Genomic DNA, 18,949 nt, shown 5'->3' with positions numbered 1-18,949 from the left:
TGTTATATTAAAAAGCGGTTGAAATAAAAGAAAGGCTCCTTCCAAAACATAAGGCGGCGTCAGAAAAACTTGATAGGATATTGTTGTTCAGAAAGTAACAACAAATTTAATGCTGATTGCATGGGGCATTAAAGCTACAATAGAATTCTTCACTCAAGACAAAAAAATCTTAATATGATCAGTCAATACCATCAAAGTTTGCTGCATGAGGAGGTTAACCTCCAAAGAGCTATAGTGAGGTTATTTTATACAAGGGAGTCATCATTGTAGTCCAATAGAAACTTCAATCAACCTAAAATACCAGCTATTTCCAGCTTATGTCCTGGCCCCTTCACAGCATAGGCCGTGATTTTTCACTCCTCCAGAGAGTTTCTTCAGTTATTCCGCATTTTTATTGTGTTTCATATAGATTCATATATGAATATATCTCTTCAACAAACAAGAAAAGAAAACCACAACCAACCACCTCCACCAAACCATCAAACCTGTGCTGAAGCATCGTGACTGTTTAAATTATAATCACCATAGATAACGATGCATATCCAGCTTCTACTTTGAGCGACTGGTTTTGATTGCCTCACAAGCCAGTCTTTTGTATTCAATCAATAACATACAAACAAAAGGACTTAAGAATTTTGAAGTAAAAGCTCTCTTCCTTTCTCTTAGGTAAATATTGTTTTATGGAAGGAAAAGCTTGGGCAGGCTTTGGAAGGTAGTTGAGTTCTGCTATGAAGAAGATAAAAAAAAAAAAGAAAAAAAAAGAAGGAGTTATGAAATAAAATGTTCACCTCCATTCTGGACTCCTGGAATTTTGAATTTTGGACAAAAGCAGCTTGCTGCCATAACACACTCAAAAACCACTAAAAAATTTATGGGATAGTAACTGCAAACTTGGCTTCACCAGAAGTAGATGCAAATTGGCATGCCAGGAAACCTACTGGGGTTTTTAATCATTGCAAAAGAGGATTAAAAAAAGAATACTCAAAGGAGTAGTAGGCACGGAAGACTGATGTTTGACTCCTTACCTGACTGAAAATGAGCTACCTTGTCCTCATTGTTACTTTGATCCAAATAAACTAATCATTAGCCAACATAAGTATTAGCCATATTTCATCAGTTGTGGTAAACAATCCAGTGCTTCAATAAAATTACAATGAGATGCATTAGACTCAGCTTTTGTAGCCAATTGTTTTTGCAGAGTTACTGGAGGGAGCAAAAAACCAAAATTCTGTCTACACAAGGTGCAACTCTCTCTAAAAGAAGTGAAAAATAATTGGCATTTTCACAACTAAGGTTGTACACACTGAAAGTATGTTGCTAATAAATAATTTTTATTATTTGCTTGTTTGTTTTAATAATACAAGTCTAAAAGTCATTCAAAAGCTAGACTTGTGACTAAATTCTCGCAGGGTAAGAATTACAATGAAAAGTTAGGACAGTTGTGGTGCAGAAGGGATATAATGCACCATAATTCAGAAAAAGAGGTGACACATAGTAAACTGGAAACTTTGACTGCTGTAGAAACCACTGGTGTTTCATGTACATTCATTCACATACACACAAATGCATACACTAACTGTTTTGAGGCCACAGTATAGGTCTCCTCACACATGTTAAAAGTAACCTAAATATAAGAATTGAGCAACATAAAAGATTATCAGGAAGAAAGCCTCAGCACTGGTGTGTCATATCTGATGCAATTAAAATTACACAGTAGCCTTTCACTTCTGAGGTTGACCAGAAGCTGTATTATATTTACTACAACACGAACATAATAACCTGAGAAAGAAAGTTAGCATAAACTATTAACCCACTGCGGAATAACTCTGGAAGAGGATATCTTTTAAAAAGAAAAATGGTCTCATTAAAACAGATGAAGGCTTTGAGAAAAAGCTGTGCCAAAGAACTGGGACCAAAATTGCACCATTCATAGACACCATACTTGGACTTGAACAGAAAGAATTCAGAGCACATGAAAAATACAACAAAAGCTTAGGAAACCAATAAAAAAAGGAGTACAACCTGGCTATCTGAAAGCACACTTGTGAGAATTAAACAGATCATATTCCAAAAGGTTCCCATACCTAATTAATAGTACTAGAAGACACTGAACAACAGAGATTTTAACATATGCAGTCTGCCCTGTCCTTACAAAGAATTGCCTATTCTCAGCTAATAAAACACAAACATACAAAATTTTCTATATACAAATAATCAGAAAAATCCCCCACTGATTCTCCTCTCCTCCTTTTGCTCTGTAATAATTCCAATTAAAATAAGTTATGCTGTTCTTCATGCAGTTTACAACCTCATAAACAACCTGAGGAGAAAAGAAATAAAACGAAAGCAAAGAGCAACCTACCATTTAGCTAGTGACCAAATAGGCATATACAAGATACTACATTCTTCCTTCTATGCTTTACAGATAAAGGAGCACTCTGATATTCCAAGAATCAGGGGAGGTCATTTGCTTATGATACTTTAAAATTGAGTGTGAATGCACTTGGCATCTCTTAGAAGGAAAAAAAAAAACAAAACAACAAAAAACACCCCTAAAACCAAACACACCTTAATTTGTCAGTTTCTCTTTTAAAGCTGACATCTGTCTGTCTCCTTACTGCTCAAAAGAAAAGGCAAGCTTTCTGCTTGCAGGCTTCAGATCACTCGCTCAATTGCTACCCTCAAATCACAGCATGCAAGGGCTGCATTCCACCTAAGGACTATTTGTGGTGGCTGACACGAACAGAGATGTCTGCGCTCACCAGGGGAGAAAGGGGCATTTCAGACTGTGAAGCTGATTGCACTGAAGTGTTTGCCAACAGAGATGTCAATGAAGTAAAGGGGTTTCAATACCTGAGTTAACTAGCTGTTGCTCCATGACCCCGCAGCCCAGAACCTCCATCCATTCTCCCTGGAAGTTGATCTCCATCTCAAAGGAAGGGTGAGTAAACGGAAAGTAGCAGTCTACCCATCTGACTTGCAGTCCTGCAGCAGTGTTTAAAAAATAAATAAAAATGAAGGGTGTATGGTTAAAAGCCATCCCCCCAACCATCTGTAAAACTTGCCCTTCAACTAATGACACCAGTTACCACAATCCTGAGAAAATAAATAGCAAACAAACTAATTCACAACACTTGCGCAAGGCAATAAATCTTAAAACTTGTGGGAAAAAATGATCATGTCTTTTCTAATATAAAAAACGCTTTGTGCAATTCAAGCACCCTTTGAAACCAAATCAATCATTTGTCAAACTCTAGCAACCACCTGGCATCAAAAAAAAATGAGGCAAGATCATGGAAAGCCAGTAATTCCGTTATTCTTTGTACTTGGAAATGACTAACTACTCATAGCAAAAGCTAAGTCTTTAATTTTTACTTAGTATTTTAGGGATCAATTAGGTAAGTAATTTTTTCATCAGAACCTATTTAAAATACAAAGCTATTCCTTCTGTATATGTTTAAATATGGAAGTTAAAAAACAGATACTAATATACACAAATAGAAATGCATATAGACAGAGTTGTACATTATTAAGATATGCTATATACCAACACACATGGAGTATTCTGGACACATGATACAAGATTTTAACGTTATGTGGATGTTACATGTAAGAGATGGGTACCACTGGGTAATTCTCCCTCCTCCCCAGCTCAGCACCACCACAAGTACCACTGCACAAAGAAAGGAAACCCCTGACATTTCAGAGCACCAGAGACAGAAGAGGACAAAGTTTAGAGTGCCACCAAAGACACTCTATCAAACATCATTATATTTGATGAGTTCTAGTTCTTGTAATAATTTAAACCAGCTTTGTTTTGTTAAACAAATTTTTCTAGTCATTAGGTGTCTGGAAAAAATGTCTCAGAAACATGAGCAGTAAAAACTCAAAGAAGAATTGAACTGCAAATGCTGGGAGTTAATGCCTTAACCCCAAGAAGCCCATCTTTCCCTTCAGTTAGGCCAAATGCTAATCAGCACATTAGGATCATTAACAACCAGGCAGGTCCAGTTTTGAAATCAAGGGGCATAGCAAAGGTTGCTTGGGTGATGGTAACTGTTAACACTCCTGGTGTGATTTCCAGGCTTTGAGTTTGTTTTGTACAAGGAACTTAAACCATGAAATTGCATGAGAGGTTTTAAAATATTTTCTGTATACTCAATGATTAATTTCCTTCCATTACTTCTGAAACATTAAATATGGCTACAGAAATTGAAACCGTAAGTTACCACAAAAGCAGACATACATAGCCAAAATCTAAAATACCTAATAGTTCCAGGGAACTTTTCTGGATGCTATGAACTTCCAGATGGAGAGGCAGGTTTCAAACACACACATCGGTACTTCTACATCTTTTCTCTTAAAAATCAACCTCAGGAAGTTATATGAATGATAAAAAAGTGTTTTGGTAATTGTACACACAGAACTCATAAACCCGGAAGCATTAGCAATTACATTATTCCTAACTGTGCTGTGTCTTACAGCAATCACTTTATTGCTTTTTTGTTTGCATAACAAGAAAAGACTACACACATGAAAAAAGTCCTGTGTGTACAACAGTATAGTGTGCAGAACAGATTTTTTAATTTCCCAGTCCTGGTACAAATGCATTTTTAATCCTAGGGCTGTACAACTCTGCATTCACTGCAAAGCCATGTACATATAAAATATCTTCATTTAGCCTGCAAAATTTGCAACTGCAGCAAGAATGACATTGAATATTCAAGTAGTTCCATGTTCAGTAACAACATTTGGATGATGGTTTCTTTTTAATCCTATGCTTACTTCAAAATGAAGCTCTGGGAAAGAAAGGATTTCTCTGGTTTTTGTTCTTAATTAAAATAAGCTTTAAAAAGTAAAAAAATTAATTTAAAGCTCTTTTTAATTTTGAATTTTAATGCATATTAAGTACTTAAGAAGAATTTGTTTTAAATGTAAATAAGCAAAAAAAAAAAAAATCTGAATAAAGCAAATCAAATTCACAATGAAGAATCAACTCTCACCTTCTTTCTGTTCTCTGAATTAATAGTTAATACCATATACCACAATAATTTTATTCATACAGTAGCCAAGACAATTGGGAATACCTCTGTAGTTTACATTCAAGTGTTCTTTCAGACTTTTGGCTCTGGAAGACTTTACTGAAAAGCAGGGGGTGCTCAACCTTAAGCAAGATTAAGCTTTCCAACTGCATTTCTATAGATTGTCACAGAATAAGTGGGTACATTTATTATTTATATACAAAATACTGTCTCGGTGCTCAATATATTCCCAAGGAATAAAGGACATAGCTCACACTTGGCAAATTGAACCACTAAAGACTTAAAAGGATTACAAAGATGAGTCTTTCTGTAGTACTATATAATTTACCTGATAAGGCTGAATTTATTTCTTCATGTACAACCTACGAAATGCCGACAAAAATTATATTCTCTAGAAATCTTAGGAGGCCAAGAGATGCGTATCCGTCTTAAAAGACAGAGGGTCTTAAAAGAGCATAGTGCCGAATCAAACCAAACACTTATCCCTACATGCAAACTCAGTGATTTCCCTAGTTCAAAGAGATGATTTTTTATTAGCAGAGGACACTTGCTCATTTCACAGCTTCACAGTGCTCACAGGAATCCTCCCAGTAGGTACACCTCCATTAGTAACTGTGGTGGGTTGACCCTGGCTGGACACCAGGTGCCCACCAAAGCCCCTCTGTCACTCCCCTCCTCAACTGGATGGAGGACAGAAAACACAATGAAAGGCTCATGGGGCCAGATAAGGACAGGAAGAGCTCACTCACTCACCAGTTACTGTCACGGGCAAAACAGGCTGGAGCTGGGGAAAGTGTTTAATTTATTACTGATCAAGTCAGAGCACAGTAATGAGAAAACAAAAACTAAACCTTAAACCACCTTCCCCCCACCTCCCTTCTTCCCGGGCTGAACTTCACTGCCAATTTCTCTGCCTTCTCCCCCCACAGCAGCAGAAAAGGGGAAAAGGAATGGGGGCTGAAGTCTGTTCATCACACTTTGTGCCTGCCACTCCTTCCTCCTCAGGGGGAGGACTCCTCACACTCTTCCCCTGCTCGTGTCAGGTCCCTCCTATGACAGACAGTCCTCCATGAACTGCTCCAGCGTGAGTCCTTCCCATGGGCTGCAGTTCTTCATTAACTGCTCCAGTGTGGGTCCCTTCCATGGGTGCAGTCCTTCAGGAACAGACTGATCCATGCGGGTCCCCTGTGGGATCACAAGTCCTGCAGCAAACCTGCTCCAGCATTGGCTCCTCTCTCCACGGGCCGCATGTCCTGCTATGAGCCTTCTCCAGCATGGGCTTCCCATGGGGTCACAGCCTCTTTTGGGCATCTCCCTGCTTCAGCGCAGGGTCCTCCATGGGCTGGTGGACCTGCTCCTCCATGGACCACCATGGGCTGCAGGGGACCGCCTGCCACAGCAGGGAAATCTGCTCTGGTGCCTGGAGCATCTCCTCCCCTCCTTCTTCACTGACCTTGTGACAGTCTGCAGAGATGTTTCTCTCTCATATTCTCCCTCCTCTCTTCTGACTGCTGCTAGTGTTGTATAATTTTCTTTTTTCCCTTCTTAAATGCATTATCCCAGAGGCATTACCACTGTCACTGATGGCCAGCGGTGTGGGTCCATCTTGGAGCCACTGGATGCAGGGGAAACTTCTGGCAGCTTCTCACAGAAGCCACCCCTGTAGCCCCTCTGCTATCAAAACCTTGCCATGCAAACCTGATACAGTAATTTACATGTCACATCTCCAATGATTAAGAAAGAAGTGAACAGTCAATATTATTCCTCAGAACTGAATCTGTTTAAGGAATTGGTCGTAGCCTGCACTCAAAAGTAATGGTGTTATCAGATACAAAGCTAAGCAAATGCCACCCTAAATGAATCTCATCATGAGAAAGGCTTGACCAAAGGCACTAAAAAAGAAAGGAGGAAAAAATAACCCCAAACAACAAACCCCACCACACACACATTAAAGCAGCCTATTGCTATTCTACAGCACAGAAGCAACAAAGCCAGAGGCACAGATGGCCTACACTGACCAGAAATTCTCTTTGTTGCTGTGAGGATTAGTTTCAGTATGGGAGAAATTGGGAGAGGGGTGCAGGGCAGGTGCTGGGGAGCACATAAGGTTATCAAGCCATGGCAACTTGAGGGGTGTGTTGATTTGTAAGTACTCGGCACTTCATTGCTTCAGCTAATTTATCTCCCTTGCAGCAGACAGAAGCTGGGTGCCCATGACCCTACATTAGCTCACATTTTTCAGAAGTTATTAGCCAGACCATTATGTCCTCAATAAATGATTTATTTTTTTTTCTCTTTTTAAACTCTTTACACTCAGATCTCCATGCACTTGAAGGAGATGCCAGTACAACAGAGTCAAGAGGAAAGAGCAGAACAACAAATTTGATTTAAAATCACCCACTGGCTGTTCAGTGAGACCCAGCAGCAGCAAAACCATCAGTCAAAGCACAGCATTACTCACCCTCCTGCCTTCTCTTATCGCTGCTTAGGAACTGGGTAGATAAATATGGGACAGCAGTGAATTTTGGGCCATTTAATGTAAAGCAACAAATCACAGAACCAGCACAGAGTCATTCTTTTCTGTTCACTATAGTAAAATTACTTCTGAATTTCTCAGAGTGCAGAAAGCTTTTGGCAAACCACAGAAGGGTTAGGGAAAGAACTGGAGTTGGGAAAGATTGACTGACTTTATGAGGAAATGTAAAACACCTAACCTTGGAAAGCCTCATTAAAAGGTATCTAAATTGACACAGAACAGACATTCTACACTGAGAGATCTGCATGTGGAGATGGAGGTGTAAGTTAAATTAGTGGATTTTAAGTGTGCACTTAAACCTGCCAGTAACAGGGGAAAACTAAGAAAGGTAATCTCTAGATACAATATTTGAAATAGCTTCCTGACAGAAGGTTCCCATAAAAAAAATGAAAGACCATCACTTGTAGAATGTAAAACAGACAGGATATACCACTGGAAAGTATCACTGAAAGAACCATCTTACACTGTCAAGTATTTAAGACAACTGATTGCATGCTCTAGATCTTTGTCCCTAATACCTGTTGTTCCTTTGCCTACTGGCAAAGTGTCCTGGGTTCAGCAGTAGCAGTCAATTTTTCTCCTTCTTGGTAGCTGGTGCAGTGCTGTGTTTTGACTTCAGCCTGGGAACAGTGCTGATAATACCGATGTTTTCAGTTGTTACCCTGACCCAGGACTTTGTGAGGCTCATGCTCTGCCAGGGAGGAGGGGAAGCCATGAGGAAGCAGAGACAGGACACCTGACCCAAGCTAGCCAAAGAGGTATTCCATGCCACAGCACATCATGCCCGGGGTGGGGGGTAACTGGGAGTTACCCGGAAGGACACAGGGTCTTCTGGGTCGGACTCGTTTCTCAGCGGGTGGTACTGTATTCTCTTCCCTTGTTATTTTCTCTTACCATTGTTGTCGTTGGTGGTAGTGGTGGTGATTTGTGTTGTACATTGGTTGCTGGACTGTTCTTGTCTCAACCCGTGGGAGTTGCACTCTTTCAATTCTCCTCCCCATCCCTCCAGGAGCAGGGAAGGGGAGAGCCCCTGGGGGGGGATTGTGCCTCAATTGCTTCCAGTCCGGCACCACTCACTGGGAGTGAGTGAACAAGCTGTCTGGCTGGGGTTTAAACCACGACACAAAGCAAGAAAAAATAAAAAGCCAAACTTGTGAATGTGTAAGTGCAGATTTTTTTATGAAGTCTTTGACCTTCCTCATTACAAACTAGTGATCTCTAAGCAACTTCTGTTATATTGTTTACTGACATACACAGCACTAAAGTATCCAAATAGCATGGGATGAGTCAGGTAAAGCAAAACTGCCTCCTTGAATATTACAAAAACTAACCCAGAAAAAATGAAACAAAAAATAAAATAAAAGATGTGACCTTTCTGCAGATATCCTCAATCTATCATCAACCTGAGCAGGTAAATTCCCAAAGAAGCACTGTGGAAACACAGCTATCCAACTCCAGGACTTCAGGCCTAAGATGGTTTATGCAAAATTAATGTGCATGGTAGACTTAATCTGCAATCCAAACAATCTGCCTACAAATAACAGTTGACTGTGTGACAATGGAACATTTCAGTAGCTTACTGCAGCTATGATCACACTATGCTGCTAGAAAAGATGTGCAACTTCACTACAATATTCTGCTGACAGCACAGGCTGTAAAGAATACAACTGATGTGAAGTCTACGAGGGATGAAATTTTTGCTTTTAGCAGAACACGAGGCCTTATGGAGTATCTGTACAGAGGAAAAATTCAGAATTCTTCCATGAGCAACAGATGCAGTAAAATACATTTAAAATTTTGAGTTAAAATCTATACAAATTGAGACAAAAAGAAAGTAATCACAAGTGTTGTGTAAAGTGAAGAGTAAAATGAGAGTTAAAAGATGACAGCTGTCAAAAGACAAGTTTAACTATGTGTACCCCAGGTCACTTGCACTGCACCCATCTCACGTCTAGTGCCTGGCACAAAGTTTGCTTCTTTGAATATTACCTTCCTGTTTGTATTATAAGCTTAAAAGATGAAGGTGGTGATAGGGAGAGAGCTTAATATTGGGGGAATATGAATGGGGGGAAGGGGAGATATAAGTTTAAATCACTATATCTTTTTATTTCATGAAAAATACTGGGGGCATAGAAATATAAAACCCTTACAGGAAGAAGGTGGCACCTACTTTAAGACTGTAGGTTTACAATCATTTAAGAAGATTTTTTTTAATATCTGTTGAGCTACTGTATGGACTGTAGAAGAACTAGTAATAGCAAGATACTAAAGCTTAAAGTGGAGCATCTGTCAACAGAGAAGGATGCCACTGCAGTCTCAGATATCACTAATAACTCCTAGAAACTGCTCACTTTAAGCAACATCCTCAGCATCTGAGGTTGATCTAAAAATACCTTTCTTAATATTACTCACTTTGATCCTAATTTTGTACGTTTCAAAAGGCCACTGTTAAATAAAATACAATCACAAGAAAATCTGAACTCAGGAAATTAAAATGTTTTTGTCCAGGTAGAATAGAACAAAAAACTGGTAAAATTTTTGCTTATTGTAAATTCAAGTTTAGAATGTCAGAAAAATATTCAAGTAGTCATATACAGAACTTGTTACCATTTTGGAGCTACTATAAATACAGCAGGCATCTTAAGAGAGCTCTGAAAGCAGCCAGGATACCTCATGCATTCTAATACTATCCAGTATTTCCTCAACAGAAAAATGAATCAGTTCAGGAGAGCAACCTCCTTGCCAGGAAATAGCATTAACATAGCAATTTTGACTGAGGCCATTTATAAATTCAGCTCCTGCAACTGAAAGCAGGCATTTCTGAGGAAAGGATATTTCATTTGTATACACAGACATTCATTACCCTTCCTCATTCCACTCTAAATACCGAAAAACAATTATTTTTCAGCTTGGTACGAATTTAGCAAACACCATCTCCCCTCAGCTGCAAAGTTTAATTTCTTTGAACAAGGGAAATGCTCAAGGCACTTTGTGTGCACATGTAGCAAAGTAGCACATGGACATATATGCCCCTTCCCTTCTCCTGTCAATCCCATGCTGCCAATGTGAGATTTGATCATTGCCCTGCACCCTCCTCAGCAGAGCCCAAGCTTTCACGCATCCCCAGATGCAGTGCTGCAGCCACACTCTTGTCTCTCTGGGGACACAGGAGGTCTGCGAGGAAGCAACACAGGGTCCTGCACAGCTTTGTGCAGGAGGTCACCAAGTTTACTCAAACACGTGCCAGACAAGTGCCTGTAGTTGTGTTTGGCATGTGTTGCTACCTGTATTCACGCCCACTATATTAACCTGACATGCTGCATACCGAAACATTTTCACAAAAACCTGATGATTCAACAGTGTTGCATGAATCAGTATTTAGAAAAAACAAGAAAGGAGTGTGTGTGGCCTCTTGGGCTGTGCTCAGTAATTTTACAAGGTGTGGATATAAGAGTATTAAAAAACAATACGTATAAATACAGGTTACAGTTGAAAGGTCAATCGCTAGCCATTTACACTGACATTGAAAAACACTGGATGGGAACTCTGGCAAAACTTTAGGCAAAAATGTAATAGTAAAAAATATCAATGAAGATTCCTAAAATTACTGTAACTCTCATTAGAAAAAAGACACACTGCTTTTTCAGTTTCCCAGCTGCCAACATCCCCCTTAAGCCTCCTGGTTTCATTATGCAGCAAAATGCTTCTCAAAAGTCCGGACGCCTACAGCCATCAGCAGTCCAGGAAAAAAGGCACATGAACCTACCATTACCAAAGATGTGAGTCATGAGCTTTGTGAGCACTTGCTTCAGGTTGAACTCCACCAGCCTCACTGCCTCCATGGTGTGACACTCTTGCTTGTGAGCAGTGCGATGACCTTGCTCAAACAACTGCAAGCCTTCACCATCCTTAATGTTGGAGAACAACTAGAATAAAACCACAAGAACACCAGTGCATTCCATCAATGATTTTCCAAATGGAAACAGAAATGAAGTTATATTGATTTAAGTGGGAATCTTACCTGCAAAGTCTGCACCATGAAAAACAAAAATGTAAAGACTGATCTTGTAAAATTCTGCTCACTAAACACAGAGAGAAATCATTGCAAGAACAGAAAAATTCAAACAATAAGACTTGTTTTATTTCTGTACCATATCTTCAAATAACATGATACAGGAAAAAATTTATAAAAGAAACAGGTTTTTTTTTTCTGATGCTGTTACTTTGAATATTAACATGCAGAACAAAGTACAAGCTACAGTATACATAAATTATATCCCCCAAAACTCTAATACAAAGTGGCATTTATTACAGCTCTAACTTTTTTAGTAATTGAATGATGTAAAAGAAATGCCAAAACATCCAACTCTTTTTAAAAGCTGTAATCAAATGAACCTGAAAACTGTAAACAAACAGAAAACCCAAACAAAACCAAACAAATAAATCCAAACCCAACCAACTAATCAAAATCCAAACAACAACCACACACAACACAGCTTAACAAAAACTTTAGCTGCTTATATTTAATTCACCTCGGGTAGTTTATTCATTTAAGGACTACTATTTTCCTGTGTTTTCCCCCACACAGCACCTTTCTGTGCACAGAAATTTTGTCTATGGAGCATTTAAGGATTCCTGGTCTTAGTCTGAGGTTTTCAGATACATCACAAAGCACAGGGGCAGACTGTATTTGGGATGTGACAGACCTGCTCTTCATGCAGAGGTCACTCTCTACCACATCTGCTGCAAGTTCAAGATTTCAGTTTCCTATGCATCACCATCCATTTCTGACCAGGTGATCCCAGACAGACATGTACTGGCAAATGTACATTCTCTCACACCAATAAAACACTCTCACTAAGTCACATTGTTGGAGGCTCTGTGTTTCAGGGAGACAAGCAGGCAGTTTTACACTCTTGTTGGAAAATCCTTACAGTTGTACAAAACCCACCTCTGTTAAGTCCAGAGGACAGGGAGAGCTAATTCTAACACTTGCTTCTAGTGCCCTTTCCTACCCTTTCTCCTCCACCTTCCCATATTCAAGCAAGCGCACAGAGGGAAAACACATGCACTGATATTTTCTTCACAGTAAGCCTCCCAACATAACCATCTCTTACTGAGGAGATGCCACAAACAGTGAGCAACCTTCACAACTCACAGATACTCACGGAAATTGTTTTAATTGCAGTTTGATGACTTCAGTGCACTGAATGCTCTAAATAAAGTTCAAGTGAACCTCTGACAGTGTACAAGTGCTGGGCACAATTAATTAAGACTAGCTTCTAGCACGTTTCATACAGACACAATGCATGCAGAAGGAGTCAGAGTTTAGGCAGCATACAAACTAGCAGCAAAATGGATTGAGGGAATAAAAAAATCCCATCAGTAGCATTTAACTGCGCACTGCTAGTCAGAAGGAGGCTTGGCTGGCAGAGTGAGAAAACACCTCTCAAGTTAATCTCCTTAGCACTCTGCAGAAAAATACAAAATAAAAAGAGAAATACCAAATAAAACTATTATCCATCAGTCTAACAAAAAATGCCTTTAATAATCAAAAGGCAGCAACTTGACAAAGCTAGGTATTACACCTTTAAATAACAGATTCTTTATTCAAGTGCTCACCTGAAAGATTAAACCCCTTTCTTCCTACCGGCATTATTTCTGCACTGGCTGTTAAGAAGCAAATACCCACCCTACAACTAATTTACTGTCAGGAGAGCAGATCAGTCTTCTAAGCATGTGGTTTTGAAAGCCAGGGGGTACTTACAGTGGCCAGCATTAGCCTAGGCAGGTTAATCATCTTAGACTCAGGGTGGTCAACAAACACAGGCTCCCCCCCACAGGAACCTGGAGTGGCTAAATTAGGTTACTGCTCTGAACTACCCTCTACAAGTAGCTACTTCTGCTTTCTAGTGACTGAAGAGACTACCCTCAGTAACCCAAAATAGCTTTCAGGCCACAGAAATGCTCCTCCCTTGGATTAGAATATATTGCATTTACACATTAGAAGATGTATATCTTATTTTTCCCCCACCAGCAGTACTTTGGAACATAAAAATCTCTTAATACTCCTCCCCTTCATTACTTCCTCTGCCCCCACTGCTGTAAGGAACAGGTAGTCTAGACACTGCCTTTAAAATGCAACACTTGTATCAACAAGTTTTGTCGGCAACATGGACAGTGGGATTGAGTGCGCCCTCAGCAAGTTTGCTGATGACACCAAGCTGTGTGCTTCGGTTGATACCCTGGAGGGAAGGAATGCCATCCAGAGGGACCTTGACACGCTTGTGAGGTGGGCTGATGCCAACCTCATGAAGTTTAACCATGACAAGTGCAAGGTCCTGCACCTGGGTTGAAGCAATCCCAGGCACAGCTACAGGTTGGGCAGAGAAGGGATTCAGAGCAGCCCTGCGGAGAAGGACTTGGGGGTGTTGGTTGATGAGAAAATGAACATGAGCCGGCTTCAGTGTGCGCTTGCAGCCCAGAAAGCCAGCCGTATCCTAGGCTGCATCAAAAGGAGCGTGACCAGCAGGTCAAAGGAGGTGATCCTGCCCCTCTACTCTGCTCTTGTGAGACCTCACCTGGAGTATTGTGTGCAGTTCTGGTGTCCTCAACATAAAAAGGACATGGAACTGTTGGATTGTTCCAGAGGAGGGCCACGAGGATGATCAGGGGACTGGAGCACCTCCTGTATGAAATCAGGCTGAGGAAGTTGGGGCTGTTCAGCCTGGAGAAGAGAAGGCTGCGTGGAGACCTCATAGCAGCCTTCCAGTATCTGAAGGGAGGCTATAGGGGTGCTGGGGAGGGACTCTTCATTAGGGACTGAAGTGATAGTAAAAGGGGTAATGGGTTCAAACTTAAACAGGGGAAGTTCAGTTTAGATATAAGGAGGAAGTTCTTTACTGTTAAGGTGGTGAGGCACTGGAATGGGTTACCCAAGGAAGTTGTGAATGCTCCATCCCTGGTGGTGTTCAAGGCCAGGTTGGACAGAGCCTTGGGTGATATAGTTTAATGTGAGGTGTCCCTGCCCATGGCAGGGGGGTTGGAACTTGATGATATTCAGGTCCTTTCCAACCCTAACTATTCTATGATTCTATGCTTCTAAGTACATAGAAGTACTTTTGCTTACCACAGTATTACTCCTGAACTGTTGATATTACAATTACTGTCTGAAGCAAAATTCCATTTTAGTAGATTATATGAGATATGGCAATAAAATACATGCAAGAATCACATAGTAAATACATTTAGTCATACCCCAGCCCTCTAACCTGCCTGCTTCTTCATCCTGCCAAATGAGCCATATGCACCATCTCCTTCTCTGTGCCAGGACAAGTGCCATGCAGCTGTGCACTGAGCCAGGCTGCGAGGTGGATCTGGATGAGATGTAACCCAGGAGAAGGGAAGAAATTAAGCAATGTGAAAACGGTCAAATTCAGTTCAGCAATCATTTATCTGCACACTGGCAGCATCAAGAGACATGCTGGCATGTGTGATTGGGCTGGGCCACTTTTGGTATAGGCATGAATCTATGCCACTTTGCACAGCTTGTGAAAGCACAGCCTTAGGGGAGTCCCCAGGAAACAAGTAGCAGCAAGTACAGTCAAACACAGAAAGGCACTTTGGTATTCTCCACAGAGGCTCCAACAGCTCCCATCAACTCCAGCACAGCTATAGACAGGGTTATACTGACACACAAAAGAAAAAAAAAAAGCCTTACAGTGTTATTAACATTTATTCCTTTCTTTCCATTCACTGACACTGCTATGTAAATATGAGCAGCTTTAAACTGATACACCAATTTCACTATTACTATGACTGAACTGTGCTAAGTACACGTCTAGGATTTGAAACGCTTCAACATTTCTATATACATAAGCCAGGAAATTCAAAGCTTGAATAAAATGAAGAATCACCTACAGCCACTCCTTTTTGATGTCAATTCTTCTCAAACACATATCTGAGCAAATGGAAAAAAAATAAATATAACTGTATTGCATAAAAGACTGACACATCCAAGATGCCACAATTTCACATACATTTATTCCTTCAGTGCAGACTCAAATAAAATGCACTATGTTATTGTTTTGAATATGATCAGTCACTACTGCTACCAGAAAAGAAATTTCCTGTAGCCATAAATTGAGCACCTATGTATCTGCCTACAGGAAGCACAAGAAGTTTCTTCTTTAAGTGCAGGTGTGTAAAATACTGAATATTGTGCCATGATGCAAAAGGGAAAACAAAATCAGCATTTAAAAAAAATGTTTTTCACCATATCCGACAGATGCTGCATTACAAAGCAGAAGGCTGAAAGGATTTAAAGTGACTTTAACCGCGTGGCATGAAATTTACTCACAATTTAGCTCATAATAAGAATAAAGTAAAATTTGGTAACATGCAATGGCCAGAAGATACTGAGTTTGAATTGGGCAAATACAAATGGAGCTATGCTCCTACAGTATTTGTCAGCCTGGCATGGAGGGCGGAAGTCACACGTGGGATTTCCATAAAGACTCCATCATTTCTTCAGTCACTTGAGAGACTTCTTTTAATCTCCATCACTTCATTATCCATACATTTAGGATTTAGTCCAAGATCAAGTGTCTCTTTACAGGCTCGCATTCATAACAGGTTTCAGACCAGAAAGAACTGTAACTATATCCTGTCTTTGCACAATGCAGTTGTGTATTCCTCCTGTCAGTCATGCACATGCCAGCAATTAAGATAATGAATACATAACGCTCATGTACTTACACTCACAGACAAACTGGCACTTAAGTATAGCTCTGCATGAAGGAGCTGCATGTGGCAACACTCAACCTTGCCACACCAAATACATTTGGACTCGCTGGCCCTAATATTTATTAGGATATTTATTCCTGTAAGTGATAAAAGACCTGCACTCTAAATCCACTTACAAATAGCAAATCCTTTCCACAACAATTTTTAATGTGCTGTAACACTCCACTGATGGATCAGGAAACATAAAGATGATGCCACTTGAAGACGACTTATCAAGAAGAAAACCTAATGCCAGTCCCAATCAGCCATCAGGATGGCTAAACTTGTAAACCTGCACTCCCATCAAGGCAATTTCAAGCACCAAAGAGATACAGAGCCCACTGTCTGTGCTACAGAATGCTCTTTACTGCTTATCAATAAGTATTAGTTTCATGAAAAAATGGCAAAAAACACTTCAAACAACAAGCTTCCATGTGGTCACGTTAGTTTCTGGACCCTTCCATTTTCAGTCCACCAGTTGCAGCAGAGAACAGTTATTTCTATTTGTGGTTGGTTTGTTGTTTGCTTTTTTTTTCTTAACCTAATCAAAGTATTTCTGAAAAAAAAACCCAAATCACCACCACATGAGCAGGCAAAACATACAGATGTTTTTGAACAACAAAGAAAATCAACACTGTTACACAGGTATCAGTTATAATGAGACATATATGATAGGATTCAGTTATGTTCCTGTGGCAATAGAAATTCCTTTATTTTTAAGCACTTTAGACTTCCCAAATACACTTGCAGACATTTTGCTCTTTGTTTCCCCACACATTTTACATATCACATTGAACAGATTTAACTGCTTTATTCTGAAAAGCATGGTTGGATTTTTTTTTCTTTTTTTTTTTTTTAATTTTAGCTGGATGAGACAAAGAGAGAAAGCTTGGAAAAAATACTTTATATAAGAGTCTCTGCAATAAAAGATGCACTTGTGCCTTCCAAACTTTCTAGACCATGGACCACTATGAAAATCTCAGACCCTCAGATGCCCTTTGTTGCCATATTTTCAACTAAAAATGACAACACAATGTGGATCCTCAGACCAGTGAAGCTCTGTTTATTATGGCATGATTTATACACCACAACTTGGAAAATACTGAGTAATACAATGTTCACAACTCTGATAGGCATCCACAAGACAGAGGTCAGTTCCACCTGAAGAAATGTATTCCTGTTATCAGGCTCCTTATTCCTCCCACTCAGGCAAATTGCAGCCTTCGGGAATAAAGTCACCTCAGGTTACTCTATGCAAGTAACACGGCTGCTCTTTTTCTTAACGTGGCGGATCTAGTTCAGGGTGCTCCTGCTCTGGTACACTCCCCCCTGATCTCCCAGGCTCCTTGGGACTGATGCGTTGCTCACAACCCTATTCTCAAGTTGCAGAGGGCTAGTAAGTGGCCTTTTCTGGGCCACTTATGCCTTGTAAAATATTTGTTCCCAGTGCCCTGCTAAACATTTCTATTGTGACTCCCAGTTACACACACAAATATTCTTGCATATGCTCTAAAGGTGCTTTCCTTTGATAGAATATCAGAACAGAAGCACAGTGTCCAAAGCTGCAGTAAGATACAGGATTTTTGAGAAGTCAAACCTAATGGCACTAGTTTTGCAAGTGAACACCTAGGATGGCATGCATCGATGTAAAAAAACCTAAAAAAGTGGAGATCAACCAGGTGCTCACACCTACCCCAAAGCATAAGGATAAAAGCAGCAGTAGGTTAATGGTGGGACTGGATGATCTTAAAGGTCTTTTCTAAGCTAAGCGATTCTATTCTAGACTATGATTCTAAAAGCCATTTAAAAAAAAATATTTATTAAAGAATACACAAGAAATGTGGCCATGGTACACAAGTATAAAAAGATGAGGAAAGGAGTATGTATTTATATGAATAACAGAAAATCTACAGTTCTATTACTTAGGACAAGAGTCTTCGCATTTCAAGACACCAGCACTATGAAGTTACAACATTGAAATTCTTTTTGCTATTATACATATATACTGCTTTGGAAGAACAGACTTCACTTTTAACAGGAATATTTACATTTTTCCATTATACCCTAACAAAAAAGTTGCTGTTTCCACCTAAAGCATTTCAATGCAGAATAAAGACGTATCTCTCCTACTTCTTTGCAGTCTTCCTATTTATAGTTTTCAGATGTTAGCACAAAGGAGCCTGATGAGAACATAATTTCTTTATCTGAGCAATCTGGTATTGGCCTCCATTGGAACAAGGTTACTAAATTAGAGAAGCAATTTCTATGTTTTCACATCTGTTCCCCTTAAAATTTATGTATAATTCAATACATACATAAAATACCTTATGAAGTCTCCTTCCAACGTGTAAACATTATTTGTTGTCAACTGAATAATGTTCTGTGACTGACATTGGGTTTATACTGGCTCCCTCTGCTGGCTAAATTCCATAAAGTGTAATTTAATTTTCTTTCCCCTCTGCTCTTTTCTATAAATTGTGGCAAATAAAGAACCGAACTGAAGAACACAGCATGGCACAGAAATAATTTATTTTCTAATCCACCCAGAAAAGTCTGACAGCTCAAACCTGACTACAGCAGTATCAAT

General features: G+C 39.8%; 1 protein-coding gene across 10 annotated transcripts in view; it reads right to left on the bottom strand.

Moving 5' to 3' along the window:
- FARS2 (phenylalanyl-tRNA synthetase 2, mitochondrial) overlaps window positions 1-18,949 on the bottom strand; it is a 245,607-nt gene that overhangs the window by 167,540 nt on the left and 59,118 nt on the right. For 9 of the 10 annotated variants that reach the window (XR_009742685.1, XM_061449393.1, XM_061449394.1 and 6 more), the window contains 2 exons: window positions 11,345-11,504; window positions 2,854-2,985 (listed from right to left, as the gene is read on the bottom strand). Coding sequence is in view for 9 of the 10 variants with exons in the window: in XM_061449393.1 (XP_061305377.1) it covers window positions 2,854-2,985; window positions 11,345-11,504 (292 nt within the window). In the remaining variant the exon portion in view is untranslated. The remainder of the gene's footprint in view (window positions 1-2,853; window positions 2,986-11,344; window positions 11,505-18,949) is intronic. The other variant, XM_061449395.1, reaches the window with a different exon arrangement.

This window comes from Pezoporus flaviventris, unplaced genomic scaffold, assembly GCF_033815535.1.
Source record: "Pezoporus flaviventris isolate CSIRO_AGI_PZ_B2104156 unplaced genomic scaffold, CSIRO_AGI_Pfla_v1 ptg000007l, whole genome shotgun sequence".
Lineage (NCBI taxonomy): Eukaryota > Metazoa > Chordata > Aves > Psittaciformes > Psittacidae > Pezoporus > Pezoporus flaviventris.
The sequence above is the reverse complement of the archived record's forward strand: the minus strand, read 5'-3'. Positions and strand labels throughout refer to the sequence as shown.